This window comes from Rhea pennata, chromosome 5 (genome assembly GCF_028389875.1).
Source record: "Rhea pennata isolate bPtePen1 chromosome 5, bPtePen1.pri, whole genome shotgun sequence".
Lineage (NCBI taxonomy): Eukaryota > Metazoa > Chordata > Aves > Rheiformes > Rheidae > Rhea > Rhea pennata.
In genome coordinates this window covers 50,896,485-50,916,982 of record NC_084667.1, presented here as the reverse complement: position 1 = coordinate 50,916,982, position 20,498 = coordinate 50,896,485, and the positions used below count along the sequence as shown (strand labels likewise).

Here is a 20,498-nt window from a genome sequence, read left to right as displayed (position 1 = left end):
ATACATGCCATCTGTGTCAGAAGACTGCGGTGTGCATTTGGTGTTGGGCACACACTAGGAAGATTTCATGGCACTCCTTGTTGATTTTCTGCTGTTTGAAATATGCTAACCCTCCCTCCAGAGCCACTGTCGGAGTGCTGGTCAGCTGTTACAAAGGGAAGCAATCAGCAAGAGCTGCCTCTCCAGCCCAGGAGCTAAGGGCATCGTCATTGCTGCCTCACATCCTAGACTTTTGTAGGATAAATGTAGAACTCCTGGTGACCCACTCACAGAACAATTAGCACACGAGCTGTATACATGTTTCAAAAACATCCCCAGCTGAGCAGTAAGAGAGCAGCTGTGAGACAAAAGCTACACTAGAAAAACAGGAAGCACAGATAGCTCAAGAGGAAACCTTAAGCCAACGTTTATCTTCCTCAATACAGCAATAAAGAAAACGTTCTGGTGTTTGCCTTCTGAAAGAAAGTGATTTGTGTTATGACTCATTGTGGGGGAGGTTTTTAGACATACAGCAGCATCTTGATATTGAAATCACTTACTTCACTAATGTTTAAATGAAGTGCCAGTTCATAATAAGCTTTTTTTCTTAATCTTTCCAAACTCCCGGAAAAATATGTCTGGACTCCCTGGAGTCCCCTGGAAGTCCATAATAGTTTCCATAAGGAACAAATACGTAAGAAAGTACTACAGTATGATATCTACTATTTTAAAGATAATTAAATTATCTACCTTTCCCAAAGATGATGACAGCAGCCTTCCACTCTCTCTTGAGCTGGATCGTGAGGCATTTTTACCCTCACTCATTTCTTTTTCATGCCTGGCTATCTTCTTTTTCAGTTTCTCTCTTCTTTGCTGATCTGCAACTTAGCAAAGGGACAAATAAAGTTTGTCAGATCCAAATGGATTTTTTTTTTTTTTGTCATAAATGATTTAAAAATGCTGCATAGGTATCCAGTCACTCAGCAAGTCGGACCATTGCGATATGTTCCACTTCAAACATTCAGCAATTATGAAAAATTACTTTGCTGGAAGCTGAAGCCAGACAATAATTCACAACTACTATGAGACTACATAGAAATTCTAGGTGCTCTCATCCAACTATTCAGCAAAAAACAACATGTGTAATGTCAGTAAATTGTGTACAAAATTCATGCTCAAACCATGGAAGAACAGACAGTGATTCCTCCAAGTATAGAAATCCACTGCAAAACAGCATGTTCTTGCCATGAACATAAGCAAGGAAGGCAGACACTGCAAAAGAGCCACTGCCAGATGAGGAGGGAAAAAGCTTATCAGTTTACATTAGTCTGCAGTTCAAGATCTTATTCATACTGTCCCTGTAACACAGAAGATAAGTTAGGTGTCTGTGCCATCAGGAACCTCAGAGAAGAGTCCAAAAGAAAGACAGGTAAATTTTCTAAGTTTGCTATTGGTCACCTACATGTGGTGTCTTGCATAACATAATACAAAGTTTTTGCATATTGAGAGCACAGGGGTGCTACAGATGACGAAATCCACAAAGCTGAATAATCCAAAAAAGGCTGATCAGAAATATTAATAATTTCATTTCCAAATGGAAACAAGCAAGTCCTACATAAGTAAGCATATGTTTGAAGTTTGCATGCACAGTGAAACCTGTTTTATTCTTGACTAGATTTCTCATTCACTTACATAAACTGAAGTTCATATGTTACTATATAATTTTGACATATGACTTTGTATGACATATACACACAGACAGAAAGCCTTCACCAATCCCTTCTTCAGATGTGTAATATATTTAGCTCGTACTCTGGTAGACCCCAATCTTCACTTACATTACTGCACGTAATGCATGGAAATGTAAATAACTTTGTGGATTGGTGTGGTACATTTCTCTAGATAGCTAAGAACCCCAACAATTCAAGGACTACAGCTCATGGAAATTTTATATCAACCTTTAAAATACATTTATCTGGGTACATCAGTTCTACAGATAAATTAATCTCTATGAATTATTTAAGTATGTGTGTTCATTTTCTTAAACATTTTAGCACCTTTTTAAACTAGAAATGATTCTTTCACATGCAAAATCCTTGCTCATATTCCTCAGGGAAATCCCTCTTTCTCTTTCTTTCAGTTCTTACAACTGACATGTAAAATACAAAGTAATTGCTTTACAGTTGCTGGCTTCTTCAGCACATTCCATTAGAGTATTTAAAATATAAAGTTGCTTTTAGTACTGGAAAGCCATTAGCTAAAGTTAAGATAAGCTAAACACTACAAATCTGAATAAAAAATACATTTTTAAGGAAAAAATATACTGTACCATTAAATTAATTAAAATTCAATATTTGTATTGCTTCACTAAATTATTATTATGTGGTTATTCTAAATTACTATTATTTCTAATTGTTTTTGTCTTAAAAGTCACAGCACCCTCAGAAATTAATTAAAGGTCAGAAGTTTCATGTGCTTGAAATAAATAATTACTCAGTCTCAGAGCGTTTGTGTATCTGTAGAGAGGCTGTAAAAACGCAAGTCTTTCCTATTGTTTGAATAAAACGGTTGAAATGAGTATTGAATTACTATCTAGGAAGACATAGTGAATGAATGACAGAACTCTACAACACAAAAATACAAGTTATAAAGAAGCAGGAGTGTCTCATTTTGTAACTGTGAGTAGATGTCTGAAATAGAAATTTGCCTACACTCAAGTGCTTAGGTGGAAAGTGGATTCATCTAAGACAACACAAGCTGAAATATTACTGAAATATTACTGCCCGTTCTACCTATACAACATGACTTAAGTGGAGTTTCTGGACAACTATGAAGCATTGTGACTATTAATGCAAAGCTAAGTTCTTTTGCTCTCCTTATTCTGCTGTTTGCTTTTTAGTTTATACTTCACAGTGAGATTTTTCACAGCTCAGTAATAGAGGATTGAGATTGAGATTTAACATAGCTGGACAGACTCTGTCTTTACTATTGGGGTTCAAAGCTTTAAAAGCTAACTTTTGTGGACCTCCAGGACTGTTTGTCATCATTATTATTCTCAGCTAAAGCACGACTTGTGCCTACGTGTACAGAAACAAAAAACACAAAGCATGTCAGGATGCTACCTTTGGTTGTCAGAATGACATTCTGGGACTACAGTCACCCACACGGAAAATGTAAATCTTTTGCCTCACATCAAAAACACATTGAGCTCAGCTCAGCTAAGCCAGAGTCCGTTCCAAGGCCGCAATGTCATGCATGGGTACCACAAGGCAGAGCAGGTGTGTGCAAAGCACAATGGCAGCATTTTCAGGCTAGATCTGCTGTAAAAGCTCAAAACTATAAAACAGCAAATCCAGAATCAAGAAATTCTTAGGGAACAGAGATAACATAGAGGTAAACAGACAACCAGATATAAGTTAGGATAGCCCTGAGGCAGTCAGCAAGCAACAAAGACAAGGGCAAAAGCACAAGAAAAAGTATACTGCCAACCTACCCTTATTTCACATGCATGTTCCCCAAGCAGGAACTAGAGAATCCAGTCTTTCATTTTAGCTTTAGCTAGACAGAAAATGGTATCATACAAATGGCCTGAACCTTTGAAGCACTTGTGCCTTTGAGGCACATGTGTAATTACAACTATTAGGAGCTGAAGATACTTAACACTACCATATAGAATTGTTTGTGCTGCAGCTGTGAATATATTAAACACACAAAGAAAGAGAGAGAAGAATGTTTTCAGGGAGAAACATGCAGTATTAAAAGGGAGAAAAATGTATCTGTTAATTAGATAAGGTTCCTCACTGTCCTAGATGTCTTTTGCTTCAAATCAAGCACAAGTGTGTAGAGTCTTTGATTTTCAGTGAGGTTAAATTAAACTATGAATTTGACAAGTTTGCCCTTAGCATACCGTCATGGATGAGTATGAAGTAAATATCAACCGAATTCATTACAAAGTACTTAATAATTTCACTGTGAACAGCTTTAGCTGTGCAATGGCTCCAGAAACCTACCATAATTGTAAAGTCAAATATGTGAAAAAATCAAATTAATGTATATATTTTGTTACAAATAAAAAAAAAATCTCATCTCTTCTAAAAAGGAAATGCATAGGAATATAACATACATCTCAGAGATCCAAATTACATGAGTCCCTTAGTTAAGCCTTAATAGAGACTTAATGTATCTCATTAACTGTTGTGCTGAAAACCACCGCAAGGATTTATAATGTAGTAAAGAAATAATATAAACAATTATAAACAAAGTACTGATTTTTGTATTTCAGACAAATTCAGAGTCTATGAAACTGAATTCCATAACTTATTCCACCCTCTCCAGGAATTTGTTCTGTTAATTCTGCTGGCAATGAGGGTAAGCATAGGAAAAGCTACAAATTTTAGAAATTAAAGAACTATCTATGAAACGTTGATCAATCTAATATAGAAATAATACTTTTGCCTAAGCAAATACTCTTTTCACAAAGTTTAGAGTACACTTACAAAGTAGAGATCATATCTTTATAATAACATTCTCTGTTAGAGCACTCCCTCTATAGGCTTGATTCTTTTCGCCTCAAGCCTAGGCTGCAGCAACATTTCCAGGCAAGTGCTTAGAATTATAAAATTAATGCTATAAAACCTGGAAGAAAGATAAAAAATCATATATATCGCACTCCTAAGCAGTTTGAAAGCTCTGCGCACATAAAGACAACATGATTTGAAATGTAAATGGTTGTCTGTCGGAGGCGGGCTTGCGGAATCATAAGACGACCCAATATGAACTAGCAATATGATCCGTTTATTTCAGCAACTTAACCTGCTTATATACCATCGTATGCTGTTCACACGCTCAAGCATCCAGCTGGCTATATCTAATTGGCTTACTACTATAGTTCACGCTACAAAGCTCTGTGCTATTGGCTATCCACATATTCACTGTCCCGTCTCGCCAACCCCTTCATCCTGTTTTTACACAGCATTCATTCTTACTCCCTCATTACTTGTCCTTCAAGGTGTCTCCAAGGTTACTCCATGTCAGCAAGTCAGGGTTGCTCATTTGCACGGCCTGATATCCATGCTCAGGCAGCCAATTCTCTACAGTTGTCCTTTGCTCTGAATTCAAATCACTAAGTTAACGTTTATCACATCATGGCGGAGTTACCATTCAAGTTATTTTATTTTTGATGTAAAAAAGCTTGGCAGACAAAAAAAATGCTAATTTCAAAATATTCTTAAATTCAAATTGAATTTAGCTTACAGAACAGCATATCTCAAAAATATTGTCCAAAACTGACCATTTCTCTGTTGTGTTTTTACATCAACTGTTTTTACAAGTAACACAGTTCTGGATATTATTTACATCCCTTATAAATTCCCCTAGATAAAAGAGTACAAACATCATCCTCATTTCTGCTGACCTTGAAGTTACTATAGATTAAAATGTCCAGTATATCAGATGTTGAAATTACTTTCATAAGCAAGTGCTTCCTTTCATAAGAATTTTTCCTATCCAGCTTCCTACCTCAATTAGCACAAATCTCCAGTACATCATTACTTAAACATGTAAGGTAAAATCTCATCAAAGTCAAATTAGCTTTGTCTTTGGGTGCAAAGTTCTAGTTTCTCTTAAGTCTAAATTTAAGTGCATTAATACTGAAATTACAATTCTTTTGATTCTAAGACATAGTTCTGCAGTCCTTCCTCACATCCGTTATTAGCAGCACTGTTTGTGAAATAGGGAAGCACTCACCATAAAGAAAAGTGACAAAAGATTTATGAAGAGCTAGAGATTCCTCCAGCCTTGTTTGTATCAAACTGAATGTTACTCAGAAAAGTAGTGTTTATACCAGTGGATCTAGTTAAGAAATACGATACTACTTGGCCAAGCTACTAATAGCAGAATCCGGCCATTGCTAAAGCTTGGAAATGAAGCCTAGCAGTGAGACATGAATCCTTCAGAGGAATTTCAGAACAGGCTAGAAGCACAGGATTATCCCAAATTTATCCACCTCTGATCCACATGGGGAACTCGCATACCATCTTGTAGATACTTCTGCAGGCAGCATGAAGCATACAGAAGCCTACGCGCAGCCTGCCGCACCGAGACTGTGAAACGCTGCACCAACGGTAAAGAAAGCTTCCAAGCCGGCTCAGGTAAACCTCAATCAATGTATTCCACAGAGAGGTCACACTGGCTTCTAGGTGGATTAGGACAGCAGATTTTGTCCAGGGGCACTACTGGGGCACCACCCCCCCAAGGACAACTTAGATGCACTATGCTAACCTAATGCTGTGACTAAGTGGAAAACGTGATTTTATTCCATTTCTGTGGTATGCTACGGGTATTTTGTGGTCTTCAGTAAATGTGGAAAAAGGTACAACAAAAATGAAAAAAAAAAAAAAAAAACAGTGGGCAGATGTTAAAGCTGGGTAAATTCAATTAAAAATCAGAGACATTTTCAGTAACAAAGACGGTTAACTACTGGAACAAACTACAAAGGGAAACGATGTTTCCTCTATTGCTTCATGTTTACAGATCAAGATTACAAGCCTTTTTTGTTCTTCCATTTTACTACATTGAGCCTGGACACTGGCTTCAATATTAGCACTACTGTTTGAAATTTTGGTCTGCTTAACTCATGATATCTGACTAGCTGATCTAATTTTTTTTTTTTTTTTGCAACCACAAACTATGAAAAATGCATTTCCTGATGTATTGAACACATTTCTTAAAATTTATTACCTCTCATAAAAAAGAAATAAAACCTTTGTAAAAAGCAATCAAAATTACTATAGTTAGAAGTACAGACTGATAAAAATCTTGATATATTAGGTTTTCTTGCTCTCCAGAAATTCTGACCCAATAAACATGCCGAAATACCTTTACAAAGAGTTCTGAAAACATAAGTGTTAGAATTACCTGAGTGTTTCCTTTCAAAGGACTTACTTTATTTGCTTATAGCTTTCACTTCCAAAAATGCATGTGTACAGACAAGACTCAAGAGAAAAGTTAAAGATCAGAAGCAGAGAGATTTTGTGAAAGATTTCTGTAAAACAGCAGCAACAATAAAATACTTAAGCCTGCTTTTCATAGATCTATCCTTTTTTATAGGAGTGTTAAAGTACGAAGGATAATTCAAAATATGTATGTGCTCACCTGGAAAATTCAAATTCAGACATAGAATTATGTAAGAATAACAATTTATTAATATTCCTACTTGAACCAATCACCTATCCTCCAAAACTTAAAAAACAAATTTACTTATCAGTCTGAATCCTTTCCCTCTGCCTCCCCATTCAAGTTTCATCAGTGCTAAAATAGATTTCTAGTGGGTATCTTCTCAGTATACATTTTTTTTTTTGGTATCAAAGAGAACTGCATTCCCAAACACTCTAATCACTGGGTTCAGGCTGTACTATCAATATGCTTTATGGAAAAACCTCTAAACATATGGGTTGAAAAGTTAGTACTGTTAGAAACCAGGCAGCTGTCTTACTTGGCATGGCTTTTGTCAAGTTTTCTGGCACAAACTTCACAACTCCAGACTTTTAATGGCCACTGGTATCAATCAACATGCTTGGACTAATTCTGAACATAGAAGTTTCACATTTCAAGAAGTTTCAGATTTTAACAACTATTTTAAGTCAATAGAGCTGATCTAATACACAAGAACATGTTCACTGCTAGCTCAGTGGCATGGCAGCTTGCCTACTTTGCTGCCAGCTAAGATAACGGGAAAAGAACAGTGGAAACAAAATACACTTTAAGGACAGATCACATTCAGTTGTCCAGAGAGAATGCCAACTACAGTATCATATTTAATTCTTAAACACTAATGACTGATTCATGGCAACAACCCCAAAGGGAAATACTCACCTGCTATTTTAGCAGTACACGAAGCACATTTTTAGGGGAAGTTTTTTAATACTATCTACATGAATTCTGTTTTGCAATTCTTTATGCTGTTAAATCTTAGCATTTCAAACTGTAAATCTACCCAACCTTCCCAAATTTGTTTTTTGCAACAAAGAGAGGAGAAGGAAACCCTAATGGAATGCAGTAAGGCAAGGAACACTAAAAGAAAAAAGTAATAATATGCTTCCACTGAGGCAATGATAGGCACAGAATTACTGAGAGAATAAAGCTGTAACTTCCCCTTTAAGCACTGATTGGATCTCAGTTGCACTGTGGACAATTCCCTGACATTCAGTCACATTGGTATTGCATTTGTGCCTGCATAAGTTATATGTGCCAATTTTAGCAAGAAAAAAGAAAGTAATTGGTTTGAAAATACTCTAAAAATCTTTTTTTCCTACTTTCTTTTCAGTTCATTTTGAATACTCTCATTGCCTGAGCTATTGGTTGTCATCTCCATATAATCCCTAATCAAAGGCTTTGGTTTTTCCTAGCTTTAAATTGTTTTCCTTTGTAAACTAGAAATGTCTTCTTCCAGGGCTGTGTTCATTATATGCATGTTCTAACAAAATAAAACACAGCATCAGCTTTTTCCATTCCAGTTTGAAAATAGGTGAAAGAGCAATTTAGCGAGGATTTAGTGTACCAATTTTATCAAACAGATGGGCAAAAACAAAAGCAGTAACAAAGGTGAAATGTTTCCATCAACACCCTGTATAGGAGATTAATGTTCCATCTGTGACCAGAACCGAGTAACATAGTCAGACACTGGTTTGAGTAAGATGAACTGAAAGACAAACATATTGAACTAAGGCTTGCTATCTAAAATGGAAATTTCCTCACTACAGAGCACACTTGCTAGTGTCATGACAATTATCTGCTAAAGTTAACTTACTGTTGCTGCCTCCCAAAATGAACCTATTATTCAGGAAAACTCATTTTGGTGTGAAACACACAAGCTCTCAGTTCAGGAGCATTTTATATGTAAAGGCAGCAGACTAAGACAAATGGGCATTTGCTGATGTTGAGAAAGGCTCAAGACCTGAAAAGGTATGCAAGAATAATTGTTAATTAGGGAATCTAGGAAAGAGTCTAGCTGATGCAGAAAGAAAAACTGCAAGAGGATTTTTTTAGGCAAACATTTAGTTGTAAATTTCCTTCATGCACCAACTCGCTTCCACGCTTGTTTCAAAGGAACTCTTGATAAAGCTGGAGCATGGAAAAGAAGAATTTTTCAGATGAATCCACAGAACAGGTGATCTGAAATTCCCCCTGCAGTCTGGATATCTTTGCAAGACTGCTCCACAAGAAGGTATACCCATAGATACCAACGGCACCTTTTGCGATCCAGGTGCAGCTTGTTGCCTAATTCACTCTCAACCCACTGTGCAGAAATATTGAAAAAATGAAATCAAGTCATTCTGCCAAAAGGTTGAATGATTCCCTGCGACAGCTCTAGTTATTCTTCTCATTTTACAGGGTAGTATCACTCCGACTTGCCTAGCTTTGAGACTAACCACAACCAAAACCCCACTGCTACATAGCCAGCACTGTTGATGTCCTCAAATTATACTTGTTTTAGGCCACTTTAGTATATATATATATATATAAAACATACAAAAATACAGACCTTTAATGACTACAGAAATTAGAAGTGCTGCTTGATCCTACAGCCACATACTGTATATAATACTGGAATCTCACAATAGCAGAAGAGAACAAAATATACTGTATGAAGAAGAAAATATTTATCTTTCCATCCTAAATGAGTATTTTTTTTCCAGAATCTCAGCACTCATAACTAATTATAAATACAGAAAGGGATTTAGAGAAAAAGACATCAGATAACAGAGATATTTTTGTTATTCTAATAAACAGCTGCTATTTATCCCCTTTGACTAATATACTTTATTTAGTATTCTGTTAGTCAATGGTTTGAAAATATTGCTTTTCAGCTAACACCATAAAGAAAGCTACAGTACTGCTGCTTTTACACAACAGTAAGTAATGAGACAACTCTCAGAAACAGTAACTGCAGTTTAATCCAGGCTGTGGGGCTGTGTGCTTGTAATTAGCTACATTTTCTGTGAAATGAAACAGTAAGTTTCAGCCCAGATGCCAAACTCTCCCAATTAACTCTTGTCCTCACACTACTAAGCTCTCTTCTTGAAAGTTCATTCTCACGACATAAGAAAATGCTGAAATTCTCCTCTTCTGCTCCATTAACTAAGTGACTGAAAAGGATCCTAAGCAAAATTAATTGTAATCCTAAGCACAATTAATCACTGACACACTAGGTACATCTCACTAGCATTATATTCACAGCCAATTCTTACAAATAGGTGCAGCAGGAGGAAAAAAAAGCCGAAGAAACAAGCAGATGCACATATGCTTGACTAAGAATCATATTTTGGTATTATTCTTCTCTTTCTCTTGCTCTTTTGTTTTAAACTAGTTTTACAGAAGCTTTTCCAGAATTAATGTACCACAAATACTTACGTTTGATGCTGGTCAACCTACTTCTCGGCACTGAACAGTCTACTGCTGCTAAAAATATGAAAAAGAATAAATATGAGTGATTCCACATTGATTTTATTTATAAACATTTGTGATAGAAACAAAATGACAACAAAAAACACTAAACAAAGACTAATTTCATTAGAACACAGAAGTTTTCCATATTTTAAAATATGCTAGCTATGTGCTATGCATTTAAAAGATTAGATTGATATTAATATAGTCAGATAATTTTAGAGATAAAGACAGACATTAAGGAAAATATACTAAATATTTGAAGGAAGAATCGCTACTTAATGAAGATTCCCTATAAAAGATTTCTATACATTTTTATCTTTCAGAAATGTAAGTTACTTGCTGACTGCATTTAGCTGCATACCTGAAGATATTGTGTATGTTATATGGCAGAAAAACAACAGTATGCCTGTTCTAAGCACTGACTTTGGCAGAATCAAAAGCCCCAGTGCACCTCTCTTTAAAGCAGGCTTTAGGAAGGGAAGGTATGATGTAGAAAATCAGCACAACCATCTCCAAAACCCTTTCTCTGAAAATAACTAGAAATAGACCATAAAATGTTTTAGGAGACATTAAAAAAGCATTATATCCTGCAAACTTTTATGCATTTAATTTAAACACTTGGGATATCCTGCCGTTAATATTTCTAGGACTGCAATCCCCATGACCAGTTTATGCCATGAAGAATGAAACTATATAGACTTTTCTTAGTACTGTGCATGACACTAACTTTCTAAACACAGTACTTAATGCTCCATATATAACTTTAAAAATTAATTTTGACTATAATACAGTTTGTTTTCACTTCTAGCACTGTCAATGGGGAACTACTAGTCCATAGAGGAATAACCACACATTTCTAAATCTGATTAAATTTTGAGCATGATCTTGCCATAATTAAGAAATATACAAGATCTTCTATTAAATTTATTTTTTTTATAAAGGGATTAAATTACAAACAAAATTGTTTTAGGAGTAGACAGTAGTTCACAGGTATCTCAAGCTGCACTGTCATAAAAAAAAGAATTCTAAACTGGACTACTTGATATTCAGCAGCTCTACACTGAGACCTAATTTGCCATTTCCTTTTGTATGCAAAAAAACCCACTGCTATATAGCCAGCACTGTCGATGTCCTCAAATTATACTTGTTTTAGACCACTTTAGATATATGTAACATACAAAAATACAGACCTTTAATGACCACAGAAATTAGAAGTGCTGCTTGATCCCACAGCCACATACTGTATATAATATTGGAATCTCACAAGAGCAGAAGAGAACAAGTTGAAACATCATTTAATGTCATTCTGTAGTTACTTGGAGGCTAATCAAGGCAAGAAATTATGAAACAACAGCTCCTCAGATGCAATGTTATTACCCTAAGTTTTTAACTAGCTTCAACTCACATATTAGAAATACATTAACGATGCCCAAGCTAAACCTGCAGTACTGATTCTCCCACCAAGTTAAGAAAAATAAAACTGGAAATAGATTACACAAACTGGGAGTATGCATCCTCTTAAGTCAAATAAAGAATGTTGTTTGCATTATTTTCTTAGTTTAATTTGAAATATACCAAGTTTTAGTGATTATTAATAACTGCAGATTATGTGTCTGGTTATCCTACCATTATAAATACAAATCAGTGAAGCAAGAAAGGTAATGAAGTTGTGAATTCTTACCTCATAAAGACCAACAGAATGACTACAGTACTGTGGAAAGGCAAAGGCTGACTGCCTTCTGACTGTAAGGCCAATTTTACAATGTAAATCCATGAATCCTTACTTTACCTAAACCAAAAATGATCTTCCTGAGATCTCTCATGTGCGTTTATTTCTTTTTCAGAACAGTAAGTTTTACTGAACTTTAGCCTCTTAAGTTGAAGTAATTTTTTTGTCTTTTGATAAATATAAGTACCTTCTAACAATAAAATATGCACAAATAATAACGTACTTTTTTTTTCATTTACAAACACATGGAGCAATTTTCAAAGTCCTTAACGCTCACTAATGCCACTGATTGTAATATGAACCGATGATCAGGAGTATCTTCGAAATAAAAACAAAACACTGGTCTGAGTTTAACTGAAAATGTTCTACATTTATTCCTAAGACAAATTCTGTTTGCTTGCTGTCACAACTATCTCCAACATTTTTATCTCAGCATATTATTTCATAGTACTACTACAGCAGAATGAATAAGATATAGCAGAAAGTATCTGGAAATTAAACTAGTAACTCCAGCAAAACTTGAAAAATTTATACAAAATTTCCAAACCCAAGAATACAAAAGGTATCATCAAGTAGCAGCTACATCTCCTTGCTGATATCAGTCTGTGTACAAAACAGGAAAAAAAAACTAAGCATCCTACAATCCTCCTCCTTGATAGGATACTCCTCCTTGATAGGAGCCTATTCTGAAAGAATGAGCTAAATCTTGGAGTAAAAGATTCATATATGTGCATTATTACCTTTGGCTGAAAGGATTTTGTTATAATGAAACATCAGGTGATCTCTGATCAGGTACTGGTTGGTTAGACTCTGTGAGGAATCAATGCAGAAAGCTACAAAATTAAAACATATTTAAACATTATAAAGACAGGTATAAGAATACCAAAATTTTAGAGAGTTATTAACTGCAATTCAAATCCAAATTCAGAACTTCCAATAGCAGCTAGACTATCAATCACTATCAGAAAATGAAAGCCAAAAAACCTTGAAAATGTGTCTTTCTTAAGTTTTATCCTGCCAGTATCAAACAGGACAAGTATCAAGATGAAACTTTGCTTTCCTAAGAGCCAATTCCAACATCACGCATTTGAAAGACTTTGATGCATGCTTTCATTCCAGTATGTCATCTCTTCCAGCGCCCACTGGTTTAAATCCAGCTTTAGTTCCTGGCCGCTTGCCTTCTGCCTGTGCAAACTCACTGTCCAGCTCTGAAGAAGTCACTGTGTACTTACTTTTTTTTTTTTTTTTCCACTGAGCCATTAACTTGCAATAAATAGCTAAAGAGCTGTTGAAGTTGGACTACGGAAAAGTCAGTATGGAAACTTCCTGTTTCTCTATTCTATACTCTTCTGAGAAATGTGCCGGAGGTGACATTATAGCATATAAACATATATTAGCCCATTTCAACTACTTACTATAAAGCTAGATGTTTAATCAGAGGGCTTTGTTAAAAGCAGTAACTTCATACATTCTAGGCAATATATGTGACATACATATCTGACACACACACACACACACATTTATCTATTTATATACATTTATATATCTTGCTAACTATTTCTAGCTTGCCAAACAGTGAAGACAGAAAACTCGTTCCTCAAAAGTATTTTCAGTAAAGCATACTAAATGTATGCACTATTAAATTTCAGCAATTGAAAACAATGCAGATCTTTACTTACACAAACATTTTTATTCATAAATATAATTTCATAAATAAAAATTCATAAATATTCATAATTCACAGCAAAGGAACCACAACATTCTTAGGAAAGGATGTGTGTTACTTACCATTACTCTTGGTACTTAAGTGTCCTTTAAATGGGCTTGCTGGGCCACATCTGGGAATGACAACAGCTGGGTGTTCACTCCCTTTAACAAAATGTCAGAGACTTAGAAAAGAGAAAAATACGTATTTTGACAGACAAGATAAAGCAAAGAATCTTTTTCCATAGAACTCATAAATGATTGTAGAGGACGTTTTCAGTAGAAAAATAAACATATTTAAATGTTGTACTATTACTAAAATATAAAACTCTAGTTACCTGAATGCCAAAGTATGATGATAATACACTCATTGGTTCGTAGAATTAAACAGCAGAATAGACCATTAGATCAAAATTCAGTTTGAATTTTATATTGGCCATTAAACTACACAGAGATACAGCCTTTTGTACCTATGCTAAATTTCAAGATTTGTTTTCAAGTTTTATTGACAGAATTTTATCATATGTCAAATGACTAAATAATAGTTAAAAATAAATAAATACAAGTAAGTAGGTAAAAAATCACCAAAAAATATGCAGACAATGATTGTGGTTAGTATTATACTAAAATCTGAGCTTAATATTTTGAAAGAAATTAATCATCTTCATGTGGAAAAACCATCCTATTAACGAGAGCAGTCTATTTCAAAAATCTACTGCTATTAAAGTATGAAGAATTTGGCTTGCTACTCAACAACTCTACAGACAAGTGTAGGTGCTGACAAAACTTAATTAAATATCTAGTTGTTCTGAGAAATAGAAGACTAGGAATTAGAGGCTCCACAACTCTTCCATGAAAATAAATGCTGCTGTGTCAGGCTCACAACCACTGTTTGTTGTGCAAGCTATGAGCTAAAAATCTCCATCCAATTTAATTAAGATTCTGCACAATCTTCAGAATGAATTTTAGAATATGACATATATATTTGTGTTACTACAGCCAAGCCAAAAGACAAGTGTGCTCCTGCCACACACATTAAAAAGTCCCTTAACTCCTCCCTTTCATGGCCTCTTACCTCCCGCATGCCCAGCACCTGGTTTTCCATGCTCCTTCCCACTTACCACTGTCACACAGTGACTGATACAGTGTAATCGTAACTATGTATGTAATGTGGTGTCAGACTATTAATTGAGGTTGCAGCAAAATAAATTATTCCTTTAATAATGTTTTAACAGCATTTTCCCAAAGGCCTTATAAAAAACCTCTGCTGGTTGTACAAAATATCAAGTGACTAAGATTAGTTAGGGAAGCAAGAGGTCATAGCTTGTTTAAAACTTACGGATCTTCAGAAAATAAAGAAAATGAAAATCAGTAGCACACATTAAAGTTTTCAGAGCATTTTCTTGAGGACCCTGTTGCCAAATGACACTAAATGTGCATCAATAATTTGTCGTGCTTCATAAGAATAGGGACTGAGTTTATCAAGGTGATCTTGAATTAGTATGAGGATTTCATTCTTAGTAAATCCAACCTTTATATAGCATGGGCTTGTGAGGCTTAAGTACAGCAGAGTCAGTATCTGCACTAATAATGCTCTCACTACTCTTTGCTATGAGTGTTCCAGACCAGGAGTAGGAAGAGGATGAGAAAAAAAATGATGAAAAATAATATGTAGATCTTTTTTTAATCCCATTCTACATTTTTTTAAAAACTTTATGCCATTTTCTTTGTTCTTCAAAGCCAAAGAACACCATTTCTACCCCTGAACACTAATTTGAAATAGCTCATTTTAAATTCCCCCTCTGGTACAATTCTTCCTAATGCCTATCTGTGATTTAAACATACACAGGGATAAACAGTACTAAACCGATTTTTAAAAAAATATAAAAACTCCAAACATCCAATAAAAATTTGCTAAGTTTAGAATAACTGTCTTCACAACGATTGCAAACCTAACAATAACGGTTTTATTTTTTTGTTTAAAAACTCTATTTCTCTACCATTATCTATTACATTTGAGCAGTATTCATGATCTTACTGGCTATTCACACTGAAATGTCTTAAATACTTTAAACAGGTGAAGGCTCAAACTTAAGTCTTTCAGAGGACTTAAATCTTAGATTATAAATATTTTAGTAGCTAAAATAAAGGTCCTCCTAACAATAAAAAACCTGTAGAAGCCCTTATAAAAGTCAGAAAGCTAGACTACAGCAGACACATGAAAATCAGAGGGTTGCACTCAGCACTGCTCAAAATCACCACAATTTTCCCACATTTTCCATATTTCAGATCTGAGTTATAACTCCAGAAGGAGATACATGTGAGACAATTACATACAGTTATAAGTTATTATAATGAAAATTAGGTGATTTTCAAATGTTCATTTTCTGTGCATCACCAGCAGATGGCACATGGATAAACTGGATCAAATAAACTATTACATGTTATTCTTTAAGCCCTTAACTACGGATCTATATCAGACTTCAAAATAAAAGAAAAGCCAACCTTCTCTCCTGCCAGATCTTGCATCATCATTTCATAGGCAAAAAATGTCAAAACGGGTAAGCAGGGAGAAATATTTTGCAGTCTCCTCTGAATATTTTGATTGTGGACAGAGCAGAGATTGATCACAAGCAATGCAGAAATCCCCAACCTGTGAAAATCCTAAATCCACTGGAACCCAATGTAACCATCTATGAAAAGGTCATGGTATTTGCACAGGGACCTACACCTTGCACGCTATGCCCAAGATCTGAGTTCTTCCTTCCTGCCATAATTTCTATGCCACTGAGAAAAGATTTCTTATGCTCCGCAACCCAACTCCTAATTAATTGCAGGACACTCAGTACTTTCACAGGTATCTTTGAAACTCTCTAAGAATTAACTTGAGCATTAAAGCAGTGGCCCGTATTCCAGGAAATGGAGGCCCTTCAATAAAACTCTTCCTGAATACTCAGACTCTAGGGGGCCCTTGAATTGCCAGAGTCACAGCTGTATTAGTACTTGGACATGATAAAAGCTGGTATGCCATTAACAAATGATACTTTCTTGAAGTTTACGCTTTTTTTTTTTTTTTTTTTTTTTGGAGTTGAGTTGAGTTGAATTCTGAGCATCATATCCCGGCAAACTGTCCACGCTATTGTAGCTTCAATTAAAGAACAGAACAGTCTTTAATTTAAAGTATTTCCACAAACAGCGCCTGTGAAGAAGACCTCCTGTGGTGCTCCCATGGTGCTTCCTCCTACAGTACTGGTGCTAAATAACATGATTGAAATAATTTTGTAACCTTTTCATCAAGTAGAGCACAGGAGTCTCTCTTTCTGTCAACCACCTGTTTTCACAAAAATGTAGGAAACCTGTCATAAAAAAAGGCCCCAAAGATACTAGTTTGACTGAAATAATACTTAATGCTATTGAAAAAAAGAGGCAGAGAATGTATAACAAGTACAGTGATTTCTTAGGATCCCAGGCTGTTTTCATGTAGATGTTCCATCAAACTTACTATTTCTACACAAAATTCAACTTATACGATCCTCCCTAAATCTGAAATGTATCACAGCTTTTTATACTGTCATACATTTACAATGAAGACAGAAGTTGCTAATGTCAGAGGAGAACCTGGAGGATTTGGTATGTGGGGGATGTGTGATGTATTTTGCTGTTTGTTCAAAATGTTTGAATTGAGATATAAAGCGTTAACGTTTGAATGGCAATCCTCAAATTTCAGAATGGGTAGCCCAGTCAAACAATAAGAACGTTCAAATGGTTTGCAAGTATAATTTCAGGTGGTCTGCTGACTTGAGCAGGTATTTGTTTAGTTTCAGTTTGTATGTTCAAAGTTATTCGCACAGTAGCAAAAAGCTAGACTTCAACTGAAGGGTTAGATAATATGAACGAAATTCTAAAGGAGGAAGTGAAATTTTCAGCAAATTACATAGTTACCAGATATATACCTGATAAAATGACCATAATAAAGCATTATGATTAGAACATCTGTATAGCTAAGGCAGCGAAAGCAGCTGTACTCTTTTAGAGCTTCAAGCAGAGTAAAAGTAGTATGCACTTTGCTTATCTCTTTTTTTTTTCCTTTTCAAAATCCACTCATGCAAATAATAACTTTTTTTAGTGAAAGTTTTCCTACTGATTTTGATGGACTTGAGATAACTCCAAAAAATAAATCATTTGGGAATAGGACTACTTGTCTGAGTTGTGCCTAGCAGAACTCATCCCAGTACTTGCAGTACTAAAGCATCTTCAGCAATAATAAAGTTTTCTGACCAAAATGTATTTTTCTACTTCTTCTAATAAAATAAATAATTCTAAACCCTGCAATCACAAATTTAAAGTCTATCTAAATATATTTCCAGAACTGGACTGGAAACTCTTCAAGACCATGCCACTTAGTTTAGGAAATTATTTTCTGAGATTTAAACCTGAGAAACTGGAAGTATAATGGGTCCCTCCCCACCTCTGATATATCAGACATGTAACTGCAACATCTAACCACACATTTTGTCACAGTGTGGGCAGTGTGGACTATCCACACCAACTATATAACACCAGGCTTCTCATGTTGTGTGTTCTTCTAAAGCATAGACAGCAAATAAATCAAACATTGTTAAAAACATAACAATTGCATCTTTTAGTTCCTTATTAATGGTTTTATGTTTTACTTTTGTAGGCTCTCCTTGCAAGTGTGGGATACTACACAGTGATGAAGGGAAAATAAAAAAGAAGCCTTCTCAGTAATTCTTTCCAGATGGTCTCTAAGGCAAGTAATAATCATATAATTCCAAAGATAATCTTAAAATATTTTGTCAAAAGGATCCTTTCACTTTCCTTTAAAAAAATACATCCTATCTTTTTTTTTGCTTTCTATTTTACAGTCTTAAAATCACAGAAATCGGTGGTTTGTATTTGTTACTCTGTTTCCTAACTTTTAGCAGATATACAGAATTTATAGAAATTATTTTTCTACAAAGTATTTCATCTCTACAGCACAAACTTGTACTGGAAACAAGCCCAGTTTTTCATTACAGTGTTCTCATAGGAGAGATTTGAAATAAAAGTATTAGACTTGATATTTTTACAACAAATCTAAATTTTAGCTATATTAAGTCAAAAAAAAAAAGAAAAAAAAACTTCGATCAGACTATATTTACCTATCAATGCTGGTTATTTTAAAACATAATCAATTAAAAATAGAGACACTACAGGTGGAACATCAGATACAGGCACCTAGATACAACACTACAAGCCATAACCTCCCATTAACTGTGTAGAGAAGTGCAAGAACTGTATTTTGATATGAACAGCTACTAGATTTTAGACAGGATTCAAAACACCCTTAGGTCCAGATGGATCCAGATCTCACGTCTGCCCAGTAGTCTCAGAGAAATGTGCTCATCACTCATTTAAAGCCACCAACACTTATATACTGTTATATACATCATTACCCTTACATATAGCCACTCCCTAGACAGTTTTGTTTCTTGGTGCCAGGATTCCTGGCTGCACAGTGGCCTCCTCTCAGCTGGAGATGTACGAACTGCTTCTGCCTATAACGGACTAGAAGCGTAGTATTTGCATGAGACGTATGGGATTTGATCTCTCTGAGGCTGATAAGGACACTGAGCCCAAATTTCACAAACGCTTTGCGATTACTTTAGCCTGTACACTAAATAAAACATTAAAAATTTATTTTTAAAAGCCTTAGTGCTCGTCTCTACCACCAACAACTACTCCTCTCTTTTTCTCCAATCTCTCAATGCTCTAAACCAAAAATAGTTAGTGACACATCTGTACTCAAGTGAATAATTCAGGCAACTACAGGCAGAAGCGGTTTTGTGCTGAGAAGGATGCTCTATTGCCCTTTTTCTACTCATTAGTTTAGTAATCTCCTATTCAATGCACTTTCTGCTGTGAATCCATTCTTTTAACTGTGTACACACTTAACAGCACACTACAGCACTAATGCTGTACACATGCTGGGGGGAGGGGACATAAGTGTTTTAAATCACCTTTGTGAAATCCTAAATGAATTAGGAGTAGTGATAGAAACTCTTTCAAGCATCTAATTCAATGCTTCTGAAAAGGTCATATTTAAAGGAATGAAATTAGGACTTGAAATACAGGTTTTTCTATTTTTGGTACTAAGGGAATATTTAAACAAAAGTAGCCATTAACTCTTTATATTACAGAAATTGTTGTGCATCTGAATACACATGGTGTGATACGTGTTAGAACTAGTTGCTGGATTACTTAAATTGTGGCACTTATCACCAGCCATCTAGTTATTCATCCTCTAATGGACAAAGAAGAGAATGCCTGAATAAGCATGTTAATTTGTTGGGTTTTTTTTTACCAACAAACTGGGAAATAATTTCCCCCAGTCGATGATGTTCGTACCACTAAGCCTCCTACTTCTCACTCATAACTGTCTGAAGCTAGCTAATGGATTCTGAACTGCTGTAAGGAGGAAAGAGAGAAAAAGGCTGGCAGATAGCAGTAACCCACTGACAGACTTTTTTTAGGAAACCAGATTTAAACATGGCAGTTCCACATGGCTTTTTGCAGTGTCTATGCAAGGAGGTAACTTCAAATATGACTTTAAATTCAGTTGATTACTGAGCACATTAAT

At 35.2% G+C, this 20,498-nt stretch overlaps 1 protein-coding gene across 2 annotated transcripts in view; it reads right to left on the bottom strand.

Annotated features, from left to right (window-relative positions):
• The window catches only part of SPATA7 (spermatogenesis associated 7), a 44,055-nt gene that overhangs the window by 20,273 nt on the left and 3,284 nt on the right, over positions 1-20,498 (bottom strand). Inside the window, exons 2-5 of one of the 2 annotated variants that reach the window (XM_062576687.1) lie at positions 13,943-14,023; positions 12,895-12,987; positions 10,390-10,437; positions 730-863 (exon numbers count right to left, since the gene is read on the bottom strand). In XM_062576687.1, coding sequence (XP_062432671.1) covers positions 730-863; positions 10,390-10,437; positions 12,895-12,987; positions 13,943-14,023 — 356 coding nt within the window. The remainder of the gene's footprint in view (positions 1-729; positions 864-10,389; positions 10,438-12,894; positions 12,988-13,942; positions 14,024-20,498) is intronic. The other variant, XM_062576688.1, reaches the window with a different exon arrangement.